The 18,715-nt window shown below is 36.0% G+C and overlaps 2 protein-coding genes across 4 annotated transcripts; one reads left to right on the top strand and one right to left on the bottom strand.

Annotated features, from left to right (window-relative positions):
• The first annotated feature begins 2,979 nt into the window (after positions 1-2,979).
• LOC127806764 (probable inactive receptor kinase At2g26730) lies at positions 2,980-6,680 on the top strand. Its single transcript, XM_052344259.1, has 3 exons — positions 2,980-4,554; positions 5,549-5,787; positions 5,885-6,680. The coding sequence occupies exons 1-3, from the start codon at positions 3,252-3,254 to the stop codon at positions 6,296-6,298; spliced, it is 1,956 nt and encodes a 651-aa protein (XP_052200219.1). The 5' UTR covers positions 2,980-3,251; the 3' UTR covers positions 6,299-6,680.
• A 6,127-nt stretch (positions 6,681-12,807) lies between these two features.
• LOC127806964 (APO protein 1, chloroplastic) lies at positions 12,808-17,530 on the bottom strand. Of its 3 annotated transcripts, none has more exons than XM_052344594.1 (5): positions 17,290-17,530; positions 16,141-16,221; positions 15,850-15,923; positions 14,184-14,557; positions 12,808-14,068 (listed from the first exon to the last, which is right to left on the bottom strand). In XM_052344594.1, exons 2-5 carry the CDS (start codon positions 16,193-16,195, stop codon positions 13,231-13,233), a joined length of 1,341 nt encoding a protein of 446 aa, XP_052200554.1. In that variant the 5' UTR covers positions 16,196-16,221; positions 17,290-17,530; the 3' UTR covers positions 12,808-13,230. The 3 variants fall into 3 exon arrangements, with proteins under 3 accessions (XP_052200554.1, XP_052200555.1, XP_052200553.1); XM_052344595.1 differs by having other exon boundaries at positions 14,184-14,551; positions 16,141-16,226; positions 17,290-17,528; XM_052344593.1 differs by having other exon boundaries at positions 16,141-16,226; positions 17,290-17,527.
• Between the last annotated feature and the right edge of the window lie 1,185 nt (positions 17,531-18,715).

Here is an 18,715-nt window from a genome sequence, read left to right as displayed (position 1 = left end):
CATTAGGCGGAATTCCCACAGACAGCGTCAAATGTTAACACACATTTTTGTAACACCCTGTATCGAGCGATAGGAAGGTCTGGGACAACTTACCCTGATGGACATGCGCGAACTTCATAAGGGAGTCACCCATCCTTGGATGTTCCCCATGTCAAGTACGCTTAACGTTAGAATTCTTTGCCTACATTCAGTTCAAAAGATATTCAGGTGGTGTTATTTCATTTCTTACTTATTATCTATATATATTACCCTGAGGGCAACTAGGTTTCCAATTGCATCCACACATGTGTGTCAGGGTAGTATATATTGAAAATAAGTAAAAAATAAAATAACATCAGCTAAATATATTTTGGGCTGAATGTAGACAAAGAACTCCAGGATTAAGCGTACTTGATATGGGAAAATTCAAGAATGGGTGACCCCCGAGAAATTCGCGTAGACCCGTCAAGGTAAGTTGTCCATGACCTTCTTATCGCTCGATGCAGGGTGTTATAAAAATATATGTCAACAGTAACATTTTAATTGAAAGGATTAAAGTTTGATTTTGTTTATTATTGTTTTCAGCTAAGAATTTGACCAAAAAAAAAAAAAATACCCATTGCTTTTAAATCACATAATCTGGTTGATTTGCATGAGGCGGGATTTGTGCGATTAAACTTTGGTTATCTCTCACAAGATATTGTTTATTTTGGTTTAAATAGTTTTAAAGATAGGTAGAATCAAATCGTCAAATTGTATATTCAAATAAGTGGTTATAAGAAAGAAGAGTTTCTCCATAATTATTTTTTTTTTCAAATATGATATGAATTGGTTGATGTCTGACTACATTTGTAGTCAAATATTATTTATTTTAATTCAATAACACATAAATTTTGGGACTATAATTCAAATATTTTATCAATAAAATATTTATTAAAATTATCGTTCTTGCACAATTCTTCACTAATTGTGCTCTCAATTTTGACAGAATAAGTAAATCGCAGATAAAAAATTTGCCTCACTGTGCAGAACAATAAGTCGAATTCATGATTTAGTGGTGTGAATCCTAACCCCAACCACTTTATTTGCATCATAAGAGTAATAAAATACTTCTTGTAAAGAAAATGAGTAACCTAACTTATAAGACAACTCTTCGTACTTATAATGAGATGAAATTGTCTCTTTTAACACGAAAAATACTTTATAAAAACACTTTCTAACTATTCTTATAGAAATTTATGTGTATAAAAGAATGTTAATTATAACCTTTTACTATTGTCAACTTTAGGATATCTTTATTTATTTATTTATCTCAAATGCTTCACACACATCAATTTCAACTTTCAACTCTAAGAGACAAAAGACATAATAGTGAAATGGCAAGAGACAAACTATGAAAGGGGATACGATGAACAAAATCCTTCCTATTCAATTAAAACCAAAGATGAAAACAAAACTATTTAATGGTAAATGACGAGAACGAACACTTGAGAAAATAGAACGAGTTGGAAACCATGTGCCGCCCCCCAAAAAAAGTTATATATATGTACTTGTCGAAACATTCTGTTGTAAGAATCGGATTGGACCAATGATACATTTGCTAGTCGGTCCAATTCAACAATGAAATTGCATCAGAGCCCGAAATACCTTAATTTATTTAAGTATCCTTTGTTAAAATAACTAACATCAAATTGTATTAAGATAAAATTAAAAAATATTTTAAAATTTTTATTAAATAAATTATTAATTTTTTTGAAATATAATGAAGAATATATACGTCATTTTTTCTTGTTTGTAAGATTTAAATTATGCTTATTTAGAGAAAGAAAGATAAACATATCTAAAAAATATTAAATAAAAAGTCACGTGACTTCTTTTCTATAGTATTTGTTAACCAAGATATGAAGTGAAAAATGTCAGATATGGGAAGTATTTTAGATATTTGTTATTTCTAACGTGTTTGTTAAATTTATATAGTGACCCATTGAAAAATAAGTCACGCGACTTTTTATCTTGATTTTTTCATATATGCTTATATTTCTCCCTCTCAAAATAACTATATATTGGTCCTTACAGATAAGAAAAAAATGGCGTTTGTGTCCTCTAGTATATTCTAAAAAATTTAACAAACAATTTAATAAAAATCTTAAAATATTTCCCAACTTTATATTGACCATTCCACATATTGGTTTAGAAAATATTTCGCCCTTATTTTAATACTCCCTTATTCTGCTCATTTTAACAAACGTTACCTAAGAGTATAAGTTTAACAAACATATTAAAAATTACAAAAGTTTAGAATGTTTTACATATCTTATATTTTTTGTCTATATATTGATAACAAACACTACCTTAGGTAACGTTTGTTAAAATGAGTAAGATAAGATTATATTAGGATAAGATTGAAATGCTTTTTGTATCGATATAAAATGATCAAGATAAGATTGTGAAATATCTTATAATTTTTATCAAACTATTTGTTAATTTTTTTAGAATGTATTAAAAGACACATGTACCATTTTTTCTTATCTATAAAGACTAAAATAAATTTAACTAGAAAGAAAAAGCTAAATTTAGGTAAAAAATTACTAGATAAATTTAACAAATATAATAAAAAATACTTTTACTTGAAATAATTTTTATATTATATTTTTTGTTATTAGTACTATAGACGTACTAAATAGTATCATTCCATCTTATTTTTTTATTTTTAATTAGTTTTTAAAAATAATTTTATTTTTTAATAATTATTGACTGTAACTTTAATCTCATAAATAATTTTTTTGAATTTTTTTAAAGACAAGACATAAATAATTGTTTTCGGGTAAGATCGTAATTTTTGATGAGATAAAAATAAAAACTATTTTCTAAAATAATAATGGAATAGGAACAACAATTTGTGAATTAAAATAAAATATAAGCAGAAACGTTTTTTTGTTTAAATAGTTATTTTTTATTTTTATCAATTCCTACTTCCAGTGCCAGCAAAATTGCCTCTGTCCAGTCCTCTTTTCTCCACGCCTTTTGTGCCCTTAGATATGCAAAGTCCCTCTCCCACTTACTCTCTCTCTCTCTCCCCTTTACTCTCCCTCGCTGTACAATCCCTCTCTTTCTCTCTCTAAATGTCTCTCCCGCCGCATGGCCTGCCGCCGGAAAATCACTCCCGGCTCAGTCCAAATTAGTCGCCGGAGCCGTCATCTCCGAACTTGAAGCCGACTAACCAGTCAAGGCCACCCCGAAATTTTTGCTTTCTGTTGCGAAAAACATCCACAATGGCTGTACTTTTCAGAAATGGGTTTGTTATTCTCTTCTTGGTGGTGGTGGTGCTGAGTTACCGAGCCGATTCGGAGCCGACTCAGGACAGGCAAGTCCTCCTCACTTTCCTCTCCGAGATTCACCACGAGAATCGCCTGCAATGGAACGTCTCTGACTCCGCCTGCAACTGGGTCGGCGTCGAGTGCGACGCGAATCGCTCGTTCGTCTACTCGCTTCGGCTTCCCGGCGTTGGGCTCGTAGGTCGGATCCCGGAGAACTCGATCGGGAAGCTGACCCAACTCCGAGTCCTTAGTCTCCGTTCCAACCGTCTTTTTGGCGAGATTCCGGCCGACTTCTCCAACCTGAAGCTCCTCCGGAGCCTCTATCTCCAGGACAACGAGTTATCGGGCGAGTTCCCTCCGAGTGTCCCCGAGTTGACTCGGCTGACTCGGCTAGATCTCTCCAGCAACAACTTCACTGGACCGATTCCGTTCGCCGTCAACAATCTCACTCACTTGTCCGGACTTTTCTTGGAGAACAATAGGTTCTCCGATAACCTCCCGAGCATCAGCCAAACGAGCTTGGTCGACTTCAATGTATCTAACAACCGTCTCAACGGCTCAATTCCTAAAACGCTTTCCAAATTCCCGGCGTCGGCGTTCGCCGGAAACCACGATCTCTGCGGCGGCCCGCTCTCGCCGTGCTCCCCATTCTTCCCCACGCCGGCGCCATCCCCATCTTCAACCCCCAAAACCCCATCCAAGAAGAAGTCTAAAAAACTCTCCACCGCCGCCATTATCGCCATCGCCGTCGGCTCGGCCGTCATCTTCCTTCTCCTTCTCCTCCTCCTTCTCTGCCTCATGAAGAAGAAACAGCGCCGCCGGGCCCCAAAGACCCCGAAGACCCCCGCGGCGGTGGCAGGGGCTGCGCGGTCCGCTGCCGGGGAGGCCGGAACGTCGTCGTCGAAGGACGACGTGACCGGCGCGTCGGCCGAGGGGGAGAGGAACAAGCTGATTTTCTTGGACGCCGGGATTTACAGCTTCGATTTGGAGGATCTGCTGCGGGCGTCGGCGGAGGTGCTCGGGAAAGGCAGCGTGGGGACGTCGTACAAGGCGGTGCTAGAGGAGGGGACAACGGTGGTGGTGAAGCGCCTGAAAGACGTGGCCGTGAGCAAGAAGGAATTCGAATTGCAAATGGAGGTTCTGGGCAAAATCAAGCACGACAATGTCGTCCCTCTCCGAGCTTACTACTATTCCAAGGACGAGAAGCTTCTGGTCTACGATTACATGCCTTCTGGGAGCTTATCCGCTCTTCTCCACGGTAAGATTCTCTGCTCCATTTCTGGTTTACTGAAGGAAATCTAGAATCTTGATGCTACATTTTAACAAATCTTCCTGCAAACCTTGAAGCTTGAGCTCTTACAAACATGGAAATTTCCATTTTCTCATACATTAATTTCAACAACCCTTTTTGTGGCCAGAAATGGGGCTGCAGCTTCGGTAGAAAAAAAATCCCACATTTTTGGTTATTTTCATGCTCCATTATTCGACGTGTACTGTTCATACACATAAAGAAGTAACAGTGGAGAGAATGGGAAGAAGGGGAAGGGGAAGGAGCCCGTCTCGTCTTTTCTCTGGGCAGTTTCTATAATTTCGTAATTATATATCAATTTTTAGTTATTTTCTGATTGTTCTTAAATTCAAAATTGTTCTTAAATTCAAAGCTGTGAAGTGAAGACGGCACATGCAGCTCTGTTTTAATTTTCCAGAAGCTGTTTCTGACATTCTCATAAGAGAGTGAAATGCGCCCCCCCTGAGGGCTGTCTTTTGATGTTTTTTTTTAAATATTTTCTGTATATTTATTTATATATAAATAAATAATTATATATCCAAAAGATCGCCATTAATTCTGCCGACATGAGTCTGACTTCAGGCGCTCAGCCTCGTTTCAGTTATTTTTTTCGTTTTGAAAATTACAGCGATCAAAAGCCTCATCCTCGCCGGTTTCCGGCGACTTCCGCCTCGTGTTTCCACTTCCTGGTCACTTTCTGTATCGCCGTCCTCTTCGCAATTGCAGTTGCGATTCGCGAGATGCGGTGGTTCCGTTGGCGGTCCAAAACTCGGTTCCAATCCTATTTTCTCCTCTCGCCGCCGGCGATGGTTCTAGCGGCCTTCCTATCTGTTCTAGGACTTCTTCACTCTCTGTGAAGATATTTTTCTTTATTCATGTAAAAGTTATCTTGTTAAATATTTTTGTTTTTGCAAAAAAAATGGGAACAAACCGGTGACCGGAGCTGCCGATTGTGACTGTGTAGGGAGCAGAGGCTCGGGACGGACGCCGCTGGATTGGGACAACCGGATGAGAATAGCGTTGAGCACAGCCAGAGGATTGGCACACCTACACTTGTCGGGAAAAATAGTTCACGGCAACATCAAGGCCTCCAACGTCCTCCTCCGGCAGGACCACGACGGCGCCGTGGCGGACTTCGGCCTCAACTCGCTCTTCGGCGCCCCCACGTCGCCAGTCCGTGTCGCCGGCTACCGCGCACCGGAGGTAGTTCTCCTCGAACTAGTCTCCAATTCCGCCGAATTTTCACTCGATTTTAGTAGTAAATCGAATCGCACACCACTAATTTCTGATCAATTTTCAGGCGCTTGAGATTCGGAAGGTCACATTCAAGTCGGACGTGTATAGTTTCGGCGTTCTGCTTCTCGAGCTCTTGACCGGAAAGGCGCCGAATCAGGCGTCGCTGGGAGAGGAGGGCATAGATCTACCGCGGTGGGTGCAATCGGTGGTCCGGGAGGAATGGACGGCGGAGGTTTTCGACGTGGAGCTGATGAGGTACCACAACATCGAGGAAGAGATGGTTCAACTGTTGCAGATCGCCATGGCTTGTGTTTCCACCGTACCAGATCAACGGCCGTCGATGCCGGAGGTGGTGCGGATGATGGAGGAAATCAACCGGGGAGAAACGGACGACGGACTACGACCGTCGTCCGATGATCCATCGAAGGGATCGGACGGCCAGACTCCGCCGCAGGAGTCGAGGACAGTCACACCGTAACTCCTTTCCCCCCTAAAATTCAGGAAATGAGAAGAAATAAAAAAAAAAAAAATGGGCATCCATGTTGCTAAGATGCGCACAGTGCGTAAATAAGTGGGAGTGGCTGCGCTGGTGATTAATGGGGGGGATAAGGAGATGTGGGTACCCAATTATGGTTTTTTTTTTTAATTATTTTATTTTGGAAATTCTTAAAAAACTGTGCAATGATTTTTTTTTCTATTTTAATTTTTTTTTGAAGCGGGGGGGAAAGAGTTCCATGCAGTGATTTGGAATTGAGCATTTGGTGGGCCTTTTAGTCGTTTGTTTATTTAATTCTTTTCTTTTCTCATTGTTGTTATTATTAATGTTTTAATTGTTAGTGAGAAAGAAGAGATTCACATCCCATCCCATCCCATTTGGCTGTTTCTTAGTTTAACTCCTCTACTTTTATTTCACTCAAACATGAGATGCCAAACATAAACAACATTAGTGATGAATCATCTGCATTTTAAAATGTTTATTTAAAAACAAAATGCATTCACTGTATCTTAACCACACCACGGACAATAATTTGTATTTTTTCAATAATGAAGATATAATACATGATATGACATCATTATTAATTATAATTTTTAATATTATTTTTTTTCTAATTAAGATATAGCCATTTTTTTCCCAAAGAAATACATTTTTTTGCTTAAATTTTCACTTGTGCAGTGTTTTGATAGTCATTTTTTTTTTTTTTAAAGAATTCATTTTTCCATTTATGGCCACGTGAGTGGATTTTTCTTCAAATCATGTAAACCAAATTCTCAAGAGGAAGGAGCTGGAATTTTCTTAGCAATTGAAGCAATCAACTTATCGAGCGAGAGAGTCAAAAGAGCCAGAGACAGCAAGGGCGAGTGACGATCGAGGATGAGGGGTTAAGGGGGCAACTGGTGAGAGCGAGGCCAAGGTTGAGTTGGCACCGGTGAGGGACGGAGTCAGACAGAGGCAAGAGCGATTAAGCGAAGCGAGCGTGTAACGATCGAGAAGGGCGAGTTAGTGATGATCTAAGTTGTCCGACAGAGCTTGGGGAAGGAGAAGGGCATGAGAGTGGGTGACGGAAGCGAGCGAAACAAAAGAGGAAGAAAGACAGGGGGTGGGTGGTGGCTAGGGGGATGAGGGAGAAGGGTAGGTGAGCGGGAGAAGGTTTGTAAATTATTTATATTATATATTTTTAATAATTAATAAATATAAATAAATAAAAAGATAAAATAAAAAATTACGTGTAAATTATTTCTTTGGAAAACATTTTTTTTTAATTTTGTAGTTTTATTTCTTTAAGAAAATGATTTAATTAATTTAAAATATGTTATTATTTTAATTTTTATATATAAGATTTCATATTTTTAATACATTTTCATCATTAAAAATAATGTCTATCAAATAAGAAATATCAAAAAAAGGGTCAAATTTTATAAAAAAATATTACTAATTAAATATAAAAAATATAAAATAACATCATTTTTCAGGTAAAAAATTATACTAATCAAATAGTTTAAATTTCTAATTTTCAAGATTTTTTTTTCTTAAAATTTATTTTTTTTCCACTCAAATTACTTGCAATCAAAGACATCTTTATTTATCACTTAGAGTGCAAAAAAGGAAATTATTTTTTAATTTTAAGATAATATTAAACGAAAATATATAATTAATAAATATAAAAACAAAATAAAAGTACACATAATTTTAATGCCTATGCATGGGAGATGGGAGGAGAGGTGTGGAGGACAGGCTGGCAAGTGGTGCCTGAATCTGTGCCTTTGTTTGCCTTCAGACTGACAAATTGAAGAAAAAGAGGGGAGAGAGAGAGGGCGGCCATGCCTTTTAGTCTTTCTTGACTCATGTCAGTGTGACGTGGCATCTTACTCCGCTCCTCCTAAAGCACGACGCGACCCAACTGGGTGGCTCAACCTTGAGCCGAGCAGTCTCTTTCCTTACAGCGCTGCATCTGACTTATTTTTTTATTTTATTATATCAATTTGTGGGATAGATATTTTAGAAAATATTATTATTATTATTATTTTATTATAAATAATTTAATAAAATAATACACTTTTAAATAATTTAACAAATTACTTCCACCCTAAAAGGAGGATTTCAAATATAAAAAATTCATTAACAGAACCCATTAATTACTACCAGTATTAAATCCCATATTTAGCCAAATTAATTTTGATAAGCTATCAATTTATTAACTCCAATTATCATATATATACTTAAAAACTTCTTTGACTAATTTGAATTCACAATTGGGAGCGTAACAAGTTCCCCACCAAACCTACCCTTTTGACAATTACCACTTTTATCATCATATAATAAAAAATAAAAAAAATTCAAATTTTCAACATTCTTTAAAGATTTAATCTTTTTCAAATAAAAGTCAAGATTCGTCACGCAATCTTCTAAGTTCTATTACGGGTAATTACAATCCGACCATTATCTTTTCGATTTGTTTTGATCTATTTTGTTTATTTATTCCTTCGTTGGGAATCAAATCGATTGATATCATGATGCAATTAGCTAGGAATGTTTGGCCACATGCCAAGTAACTTAGTGATAATGAATATTATAGCAGCAGAAGAATCTCTCACTTCATTGGTTAAAAGTGAATGAATTAAAGAAGTAGATGAAGTATTATTCTCTTCATTAAGGTTTCGAAATTTCGAGATATGTTACCCTCAAATTATCGAGATTTGTTTCATTCGAACTTTATACAAAATTTAGGGCCATAATATTTTGGAAAATGGCCCTAAATTTTAAAGGTCCGGAGACCACTGAGTCTTGTGAAAAGGGTCAAAACTGATAGTAAGAGGACAAAACTACCCTCAGACATGAATCCAAGGAAAAAGCTAGCTGGCACGTTTGGGCTTTGGGCAAAGCAAAATATTCTTGTAGTTTGGTGCACCGAAAGAGCACTCTATCAAAGCTCCAAGCCCTTTTGGTCGGATTTAAGTTGACTGCAGCAGCAGTGCTGTTGCTCTTCTGCTCTGTATGGACGAGTTATGTTTTGCTGTATGAAGAACATCCTTATTTTTACCTTAATTTTTTCCATTCCATTTAATGAATCAAGATTAACCCAATTGGGCATGCCATCACAGCCGTCCATTTCCCTGCTGCGATCATTGATTAATTCATTAAAAAGGGTGAGTGAAAAATGTTGCCTTTAATTAAGGCTTTGGGTCCGGATGGGCTCATTAATGCAATGCAGGGGGCATCACCTTAACTTTTCGCCTTTATTTTTGGTGGGGCTTTTGATAAGCTTTGGGCATGAGAATGTCTGCACTAAGAGAGAGATTAGGCCAAATGAAAGAACATTTATCTAAGGTTTTAAATTTATGATACATTATATAGTTTTTCAATTAAATGATATGATAACTGAAAGAGTTTATTATTATTATGGAAGATTCGAAGGATAATATAATCTTTGTTAAAAATTTACCAACTTTTGAGCTCAATTATTGAAGTGATCAAAACCCTAAAAGAAATTAATGGTATCTCTAGAGATTATGACTGTGTTTGGCCAGAGAATTCTCATTCATTCACCCATGCATAAATAAATAAATAAATATATATTATAATATAAGCTATGGTTTGGCATGCGAGTATCAAATTAAGGTCAAGTATAGACAGACTTGTGTCCTTATAATGGAGATCACCAATGCTTTGGCGACCTCCAAAATTTAATTAGTTTCTTCCAAGGCACATTACAGTTGAATTTAGATATATGATTGTTTGGTAGGCACTCTTGTCTGTCATCCATTGTTAGTAAGGATTATAAAAGGTGACTTAGAAAGATGCCCCATATATTTTATTTTAGAGAAAATGATACCCTTTTTTTATATGTAGAATTGATTATAATAATGTAGCACCCTGACTAGGGGTGAGTATTATTTATTTAAAACTGAATTTTTGAACCCCAACAGATTCATTTGATGTACAATTTAATTATAATATTAATATTTTAATTTTTAACCCAATAAATATAGGTTTTTACTATATTATATAATAATTGCATTTAGTACCGATCATTTTGAATAAAGTTGGTTATTTTACTTAATTTTGATCTTTCCAATTACCTTTAACTGAATTCAATTCTGTATGTATAAAGTCAATTAATTTGGTACGATTTTCAGGTCACTCAATAACTGAGCAAGATATATAACTGAATGGTGTCCTCTACCCATGATTAGGAGGGGTTCAAACATACACCCATACAAGCTTGAAAATGTGGGTTCGGATCTTAACCCACTATACTTAATGGATGGTCGACTTGTTAGCCATAATGATGTTATCATAGCTAATCTCTAACAGGATGCAAAAAAAAAAAAAAAAACCAATTAGTACCCTTTAAATAGTAATAATAATCAATTATAATGACCGTATGATAGTAGTTTTAGAATTAAAATATATGCATCTATATATATATATATATATATTAAAGTGACAGACACACAATCATTCATACATATATATATATATATATTTAAAATAAGAACCCATTTGGAATGTGAAGAGTGTCACTCAAGCAACTGCACAATGACCAAGTTTTGATCATCTCTTTTCTTTTTTAGAGTTTGAGAGACAAGCCAATAGGTTTCTTTCCTTCTAAGCTCAGGTACACATATATATAAATATAAATCAACAACTCTGAATTAATATTTCTTTCAAAACTTGAAGTTCTAGCAAAGGGTCCAACTCAATCCTCAAAAGCATTGCTAAACACATCAAAGCTGGTTTGATTAATCTTAATTAGTTTGTATCACAAACCTTGTATTGTTTTGGTGTTGGTTGGATGGGCACTGACAAGACAGTATACAGAACAAGCAAGCTTTAAAAAGGCCTCGTAATTGCTTTAGCCCTTTTGACTCATTGCTAACCAGAAAAAAACACATGCACTCATGTTCATGGATGGTTGCACTAATTGCAAGTCTCAACAACCTTCTCGAATAGCTTTGCATGGTGTGTGTTAGAGAGATGTGACTTATAAGATAAAACTATACAATCAATGCTTATTAACTCAAAGACTATTACATTATGAGATCTCGTGTAAGTTATAACTAAAATTTGAAATAAATTATATATATAAGAATTGTATATTCAATTCTTAGTGTTTACTAAGTATTCTTAAGTTAGTACTTATGCTAAGAAGATAAAATTTCGTATGAGATATAAAATTAAGAGAAAATTATGATTTATAAGTAAATGGTTACTTTTTTTAACTTTACCAGAATCTTTTTTAAGATAAAATTATCTTGGTTATGTTTATATTCTCTTACAATTTAATCACGTAAATATGTGTTTATATATAAATTAGTTATAATTATACTCATTTGTTAATTAACTTACAAAAATATGTTAGAATTTTTCTTTTCGCTAAACAAAAATGTAGAATAGTGTATATATATATATATTATATATACTCTACTCCTATACTATATTAGTACACTTGTACTGCACGATTATTTATTGTATATAATTGAGTTAGTAGTATTGATAAATACACAAAAACATTCGCCTGTATAGAGTTTTACAAAAACCAAGAGTTTGTCTTTTATCAATGAAACATCACAATTTTCTCATCACAAACTAGCAGGAAAAATTGCAAAGATATGAAATTCAACACATAAACAAAGCCATGCATAAGTGAACTTTAGAAGGGATCATAATACTCTCTCTCAACCCTAACGTTCTCCCACAGTTCTTTCCATCAGAAAATTACTCATTTTGTGCATCAGCCGGTAGATAAGAAGAAACATCATCATTTTGAATATATATATATAATTCGATTTATAGAACATTATGTTGATATGATTCTGGCTGGCCAAGTTCATTGCTTGTATACCAAACAAGGAGCAATCTATAGTGGTGGTGTCAAAGTGAACATTGCAGCTTTATCCCACATGATGTTCAAAACCCTTCCATGACAAACAACACATTTTGCTTCCAAAAAGTTCTCTCAATTTTTCTTTCTTTAGTTTCTCTTTATTTTTGATAAGTTGGAGAAAGAAGCCAAAGAATTAATTAAAAAAAGAATTGATTCTCTTTAATTTTGGACAATTTTTTATTTAAGTTGGAGAGTTGTTTTTATATTAGTAGATACTAACATGGTATGAATAATATTTTTGTATAGATTTTTTTATAAAAAAATACCTATACCCATAGCTAATTTATGTCCATATAATTGAGAAAGAAAAGTTGACGCAATTGAAGTGAAATATAACTTTAAATATGTTAATTATTTTGATATTTTATTTGAAGCTTTGATGATGAACTTAGCTATGAGGAGCCATGTTAGGTAGGACGTACGTTCATGGGTAGATTTGATTGAGATTTTTGAAACCAAATCAAGTTAAATAAAAAAATCCCCAGAACCAAACCAATCACATTAGTTCGGAACACATGGAACCAAAAGTTTGAAGAGATGAAGTTGCAGACATATCACATGTTAAGAGCATTACTAGGTGTTACAGATCACTGCTCACATGTACAAAACCATGCTGCTTATTAACAAACTGTTACAGATCTGTTGTATATCGAGTTTTGTTGGCATCTGTATATGACTTGATAGCCTCACAGTTTACTACGCCCATTAGACAGTTCCAAATTCTGTTCTCTTATGCTACATCAGTACTAGGCAACGGATACAATGACGAATGAAACAATAATCATAAACTCTGTATTTTAACTTGCTATGTACATCTGCTTCTCCTGAAAATACAGCAGATTCAGGAAATAGGTGCAGTCATCGACCCAAGCCCTTTTACGAGGAAATTAGAGCAGAACTTTGGGATAGGTGTCAGCAATCTCTCCTTTTCCATACCCTGCAAACTGCAAAGGCAAATTTGGCAGTCCACTGCTAAGGCAGAAAATCCAGCATTACAGAGATTTCACCATCTTGGCAAACCTTGCTATGCAACTGAGAAAGCTTCATCACTTTCTGGGATCACAATATCGAGACGCATCATGGTCTTGTATCTGTCCGGAACTTGGGCACCAGCTTGCAGGCACAGTTCAACTACAGCCGGAGCCTTCCCATAGAACCTCTTAAGTGCACTCTTCAGAGGCGGTCCTTCTGGATCACGAACGTGCCATACATAATTTGGAGGGAATACTTCATCCACCGTGGCATCCTGCCACCCGTGCTTTCCATCCCTCCATTGGTGCTTAAATTCTCCACAAAGCTTGGCATTGTGACCCCATGGACCTACATGAACCTCCGAACAATAGCCACAAGCCTTCACTGTGTACTTCCTCATCAACTTTGTCACACCCCATCTGACTTTCTCATATGCACGAATGGTCTCCTGTGCAATCCCAGGCACTGCCAGCTCTGTGGGAGCTGGGAATCGCTCAAATGCCCTGTGTGTGTCAATATCTACCAGTGATGAAGTTGAGTGTACAGAGAGACATTGTTGAGGCTCCTCGTCAGATCCACCCAGGTCAATCAGTTTCCTCCCAATCATTCGGACAGGCTTGGTGCGACGCCTTGAAGGATATTCTGGTATATCAACGCCTGCTTGGATGCATAGCTCCACAAGAGCTGGAATTCTGTCATAGTTAAATCGAGTGTCATGTTTAATGCGCGGACCAAAAGGATCGTACATATGATATGATTCAATAGGGAGAAGAACATCGTTAATGGATCCTTTGACCCAAGAATGGAAGCCTCTGCGCTTTGAACTGGTTGGGCCATGGCAGTTCTGGATGCAATGACCACTGTGCGCCACATGAACTTCTGAGCACTCACTGCACAGTAATGATCGTATATTTATTTTTCTAAAACATGGACTTGCTGCACAAAAATCAAATAGGATACAGCCGCAGGGCATGTTAGAAGTACTAATTACCAAATACAGCTTACCTGCAAGCATGAACAGGTACAACGTGCAAGAGCTGTGCAATTCCCCTAATTAAAATTTTCCACGCGTCTAATACTTCATACGCAAGTGGGATTAAATCAGGAACCAGTAACCCATTTTTTGGAGGCTCAAGGGACTTCTCTATTCCCTTTTCTGCAAGCTTTTTGTCAGCCCTGGCAGCCTGCTGTATCTTCTTTAGAGGGATTGGATAAGGCTTCTTCTTTTTCTTGGGTAGTATCGGAGGAAGATCCACATTTTGACGATATGATTCCTGTTTCTTAGAGTTGAATCCTTGAGCAGGCCGTTGACCACCATAACAAAAGGTTCCCAATGTTGTTGGTCCATCAGTTTGAATATTTTCATGCCCAACCTGAAACTGGAACAGAATTTTTAGCCAAATCCCAGTACAAGTGATATATATTTGCTAAGTAGTACAAGTGATATATTATCACTGTGGATTCCTTGTTCATTTTCCATCACATTATTGCACAAGAATAGCACTGAACCTATCACAACTTTCCCAGGGTTTGTTATGATTCATCGTATTTTCTAGGATACTTGTTAAAAAGAGTAATCTACAAAGAGAAGACCCAGGGAACTCCAACATTAAATCCACACATGCTCGTGATACACCTCCCAGTTGGTCAGGAATAATTATTGAAGTCAAATTCAAGACAATCCCAGAAAATCCAAATTGACCACATAAAATAAATGCCCAGGACCCAAAATAAAAGCAAGTAATTTTAAAAGTTTGAAAATTGTATCACAATAAAACTCTAGCAATTTTGAAAGTCCATTTCAGTCTTTCTTTCCTTCAAGGTTAGACTGCCCAAAAAAGGACAAAGAGGTACTCCCAGCTACAAAGTTTGGATGCCATCATATATCTAAATTCTCAAGAAAACGCATTAGTACTGCACCATTACAAATTCAGGCAACTTGAAAAATGTGACTTTCATACCATTGTGTATCACTTGGTCAAGATAAATTCAAGAAAACTGCAACTTATGACGCACCAAAATTATTGGTCCTAAGAAAAAATCTCTACAAATACATGATGCTAAGTATGAAAGGACAGGCAAAGAATTCCAGTACGACAAATGGATTAGTTTCCTGTAGGAAATTAGAGAACAATCATATATGGGAAGAAGATAAATTTTGAAAGGAAATGACAGTTCAATTAACCATGCTTTTTAGTAGGTTACCGGATTATGAATTGATGAATAATTAAACATGAATTCATTAAATTGTCATCTGGATTGAAAAATAGGGCATATAGCTCTCCTCTTTAGCTTTATTCCAAAGCCATATGGATGACCAGATGGGATAGAAAACAGAAAATTTCCCATTGACAACATCTCAACTAATAAATATTCCCTCAGGCCATGCTTCCTTTTAACTATCCAGATAAAACAAGTGAATGTTGCTGAACAATGTCAGCTTTGAATTGCATCACAATGGACTAGAACAGCAGGTTGAAGGGAATTTGGAAGTTATGTAACAAAACTGAACTTCAGGAGTATTGGCATATACAACAATAAAAAGGTATTCCCCAGACCATACAGATACAACTTAATAAGCGCATATACTCATAGCTGAACTTAGAAATTAATTTGCAAATAGAAAGAATCTCATACTATACTAGGATCAAACAAGAAAGATAAATAAAACCTTCAATTGATGAGAATATGACTTCAAGCCTGGTAATTTATGCTTCTTAAGCTCCACTATGCCAAGGAAAACACCTGAAAATTAAAAATCAATTGCAGACCATTAAAAAAAGACATATAATCTAAAAAGGAAATTTGAAAGTTTCCTGTTCTTTTAATTAATTGCAAATTGAGGCAGGCAACATGCTGTTGTGGCAAATACAATCTTGTGCACCGATTCATGTCAGAATTCATTTTGTCACTTTGTAAATATACAAATATAAATGTGAGTAAGAAGGAGATAAGTACTGACCCCTCTGAGATGGATCCCATGATGCTAAAAGTACTCCTGGAAACTGCTGAAGCATTAATCTGAAAGAATGCCTTCCCAATTCTAGTCTAATTTTGTAGAAAGCAAATTGTAGAAAACTACTGTTAAAAGTTGATTTTGATAAGCTCAAAAAAAGAAACAAGTTCTACAGAAAGGTAAGAATAGGTGCAACAAAGACAAAGCTCCAATCAACAAGTCATCCTGCCAAGAATTAAATCCTTCCAGAGATTAAAAATCTCACTTCCCAAAAGCGGAGCAAATCATCCATGCTACCAAAAGAGTATCTGATTCTTTCGCCCAGAATTGACCGAAGAATATCATAACATATACATAAAAGGACAACCACAAAACTTCCCCTCTGAACTATCCATTCCTTCACATAATGAGATGGTGTAATTATATAAAGTAATACATTATAGTATGGCACTTGATGCACAAAAATGGATCAAGGAGTATGACCTGCTCTCTTTTCACCCAACTAAATATGAGGATCAGTAAATCCTATCTTCTTAGATAGAGAGCTTACTGAACAAGATATTGTGAATAAGAATGTGTCTTCAAGCCATGAATTTTAACAGATGACCCACTAGAAAAACGGAAAGAAAGTCTCCAAGAAAGTGAGCAACATGCTGCAGAACTGAGGTCACCAGTACATTAGTCAAAACACACAACACAAACTAGCACCATTTAGGTCCCACCTATCCATCCCAGTTAACACCATTAAGATTGGAGTAATGGGTAGAATTTGCAAGTGAACAAAACGTCATCACTTCAATTTCACTAATGGATTACTTCAAATTATCTCCGTACCAAAGAACTGGAAAAGCTATCGCATGAACATCAAATTAGCCAAATCTACATGCTCTGAGCATTCAAGTCTTAAATTACCACCGACGCATCAGATACATTAAACTGAAAACAGGTGTGTTCAGTGTGGCTTTCTATCAAACAGGTGGTGAATCCGTAAATAGCATTCGAATTCCTCAGGCTTATACAAGCAAAAATCAACGGTACACCAAAGTAGATCTAGAAAGCAAATCGAAAATACTAAAACAAAATGAGAACTACAGAGAATGATAATTTTTTTTAAAAAAAAAGTACCAAAAAAATCAAAGCTTGAAGGGACACCACCTTGGATTAGGATTCACTTCAACTTTCCAAATCCAGCAAATGAATCGAAAATTTCCAACGCAAGTATGCTGCTTTCTTCCTTAATAAGTATACATTCGGAAGAATTCTCCGATGGTTCCCTTCAACTGTATTTCGCCTTCTTCGCTTTCTGTCACTTTTTGAGTCTCAGAAATCTTAAAATTACAGTAGAGATATTTATGTGGCAACAAATAACACAAACACTTTCATTGGAAGCAACAAAAAATGTATTTTTATTTAGATTTTTTAAGGCAATGCCATCATCATCATAAATATCCTCCTATATTTTATTTAAAAAAAAAGATAAAATACATTTTTACTTTGATTTTTTTAGCCATTTAGCCTTTCCAACTTTGAAGTAGATCTCATGTGTCTCTATCCTATATTTTCAATTTTAAAACAATCACACACCTTATTTGACAAGATAATATTATGTGTAAATTATAAGTGATTTAACATAGACCCCCCATTGACTAGCCCAATAAGAGGGCGTTAGTGTGACAAGGTGCTTGACGAAGTTGGGTCTTAACGTTGCAAAATAAGAGATAGGGCTGACAGTGAGAGACGTGGTGAAGGTTGAAACCGATGACCTTGGTCTCATGGAGAAAGAAGATGAAGATAGTGGAAACCCCTCGTGGTACTTGGTGCCATCGATTCACAACTTGTTTGTTTGGTATCGTCGTCGATTCACTAGGTTGAATCGCCGTTTCATGCTCAGTGCTACCATTTTCGTGCAACACGAATCGATTTAACTTCAAATATGCTCAGTGCTGTCGTCAATTCACAAACACAAACTAGGTTGAGTCATCGTCATGATCGATTCAGCCTCAAATAGGATTGGTTGGTGACGAGGAAAATGAGACTATGATCAATTAGCAACGAGAAATGAAGGACCACGGTTGGTTGGATAAAAGAAAGACAAAAGGTTGATCGACGATAGGAAGGTGATAAGTTGATCGGTGGCAAGGTAGATGGGAGGTTTGTCGGCAAAGAGAAAGGCGAGGGGTCAATCAGCAACGGTAAAGAAGACAAGAAGTTAGTGACGATGAGGTAAGAAAGAGGTCAATCAACAGAGGGAAAGACAAGAAATCATCAATGCGATGAAAAAGGAAGAAAAAATTAAAAATTTTAGCCATTGCACACTTCTCAATCGCGCATGAGTTCACGTGTTATGTTGAATGGATCAAGAGGTACGTGATTGTTACAAAAATTAAAAGTTAAAGTCCAAAATGGTCAAATGACAAAACTATCAAAGTTTTGAGGTATTTTTATGCTTTTTACCTTTAAAAAATATCTTTCTTTATGATTCTTAATTCCTAATGTAAAGTTAAAATATTTGAAAAGTTATTTTTATTTTTCAATTAGAGATATTTGATTAAAAAAATTAGAATCTTGAAACTTTTTTAAT

The sequence above is a fragment of the Diospyros lotus genome, chromosome 7, assembly GCF_014633365.1.
Source record: "Diospyros lotus cultivar Yz01 chromosome 7, ASM1463336v1, whole genome shotgun sequence".
NCBI lineage: Eukaryota > Viridiplantae > Streptophyta > Magnoliopsida > Ericales > Ebenaceae > Diospyros > Diospyros lotus.
This window is presented reverse-complemented; position numbering and strand designations above follow the sequence as displayed.

What these genes read in the sequence shown, in the direction of transcription:
- LOC127806764 (XM_052344259.1), top strand. Translation starts at nt 3,252, where the DNA reads ATGGCTGTACTTTTCAGAAATGGGTTTGTTATTCTCTTCTTGGTGGTG. An exon ending in CTTATCCGCTCTTCTCCACG is followed by an intron (nt 4,555 to 5,548) that starts GTAAGATTCTCT and finishes GTGACTGTGTAG; the next exon opens with GGAGCAGAGGCTCGGGACGG. An exon ending in CCGGCTACCGCGCACCGGAG is followed by an intron (nt 5,788 to 5,884) that starts GTAGTTCTCCTC and finishes ATCAATTTTCAG; the next exon opens with GCGCTTGAGATTCGGAAGGT.
- LOC127806964 (XM_052344594.1), bottom strand. Translation starts at nt 16,195, where the DNA reads ATGCTTCAGCAGTTTCCAGGAGTACTTTTAGCATCATGGGATCCATCT. An exon ending in ATGGGATCCATCTCAGAGGG is followed by an intron (nt 15,924 to 16,140) that starts GTCAGTACTTAT and finishes TTTAATTTTCAG; the next exon opens with GTGTTTTCCTTGGCATAGTG. An exon ending in CATATTCTCATCAATTGAAG is followed by an intron (nt 14,558 to 15,849) that starts GTTTTATTTATC and finishes ATTCTGTTCCAG; the next exon opens with TTTCAGGTTGGGCATGAAAA.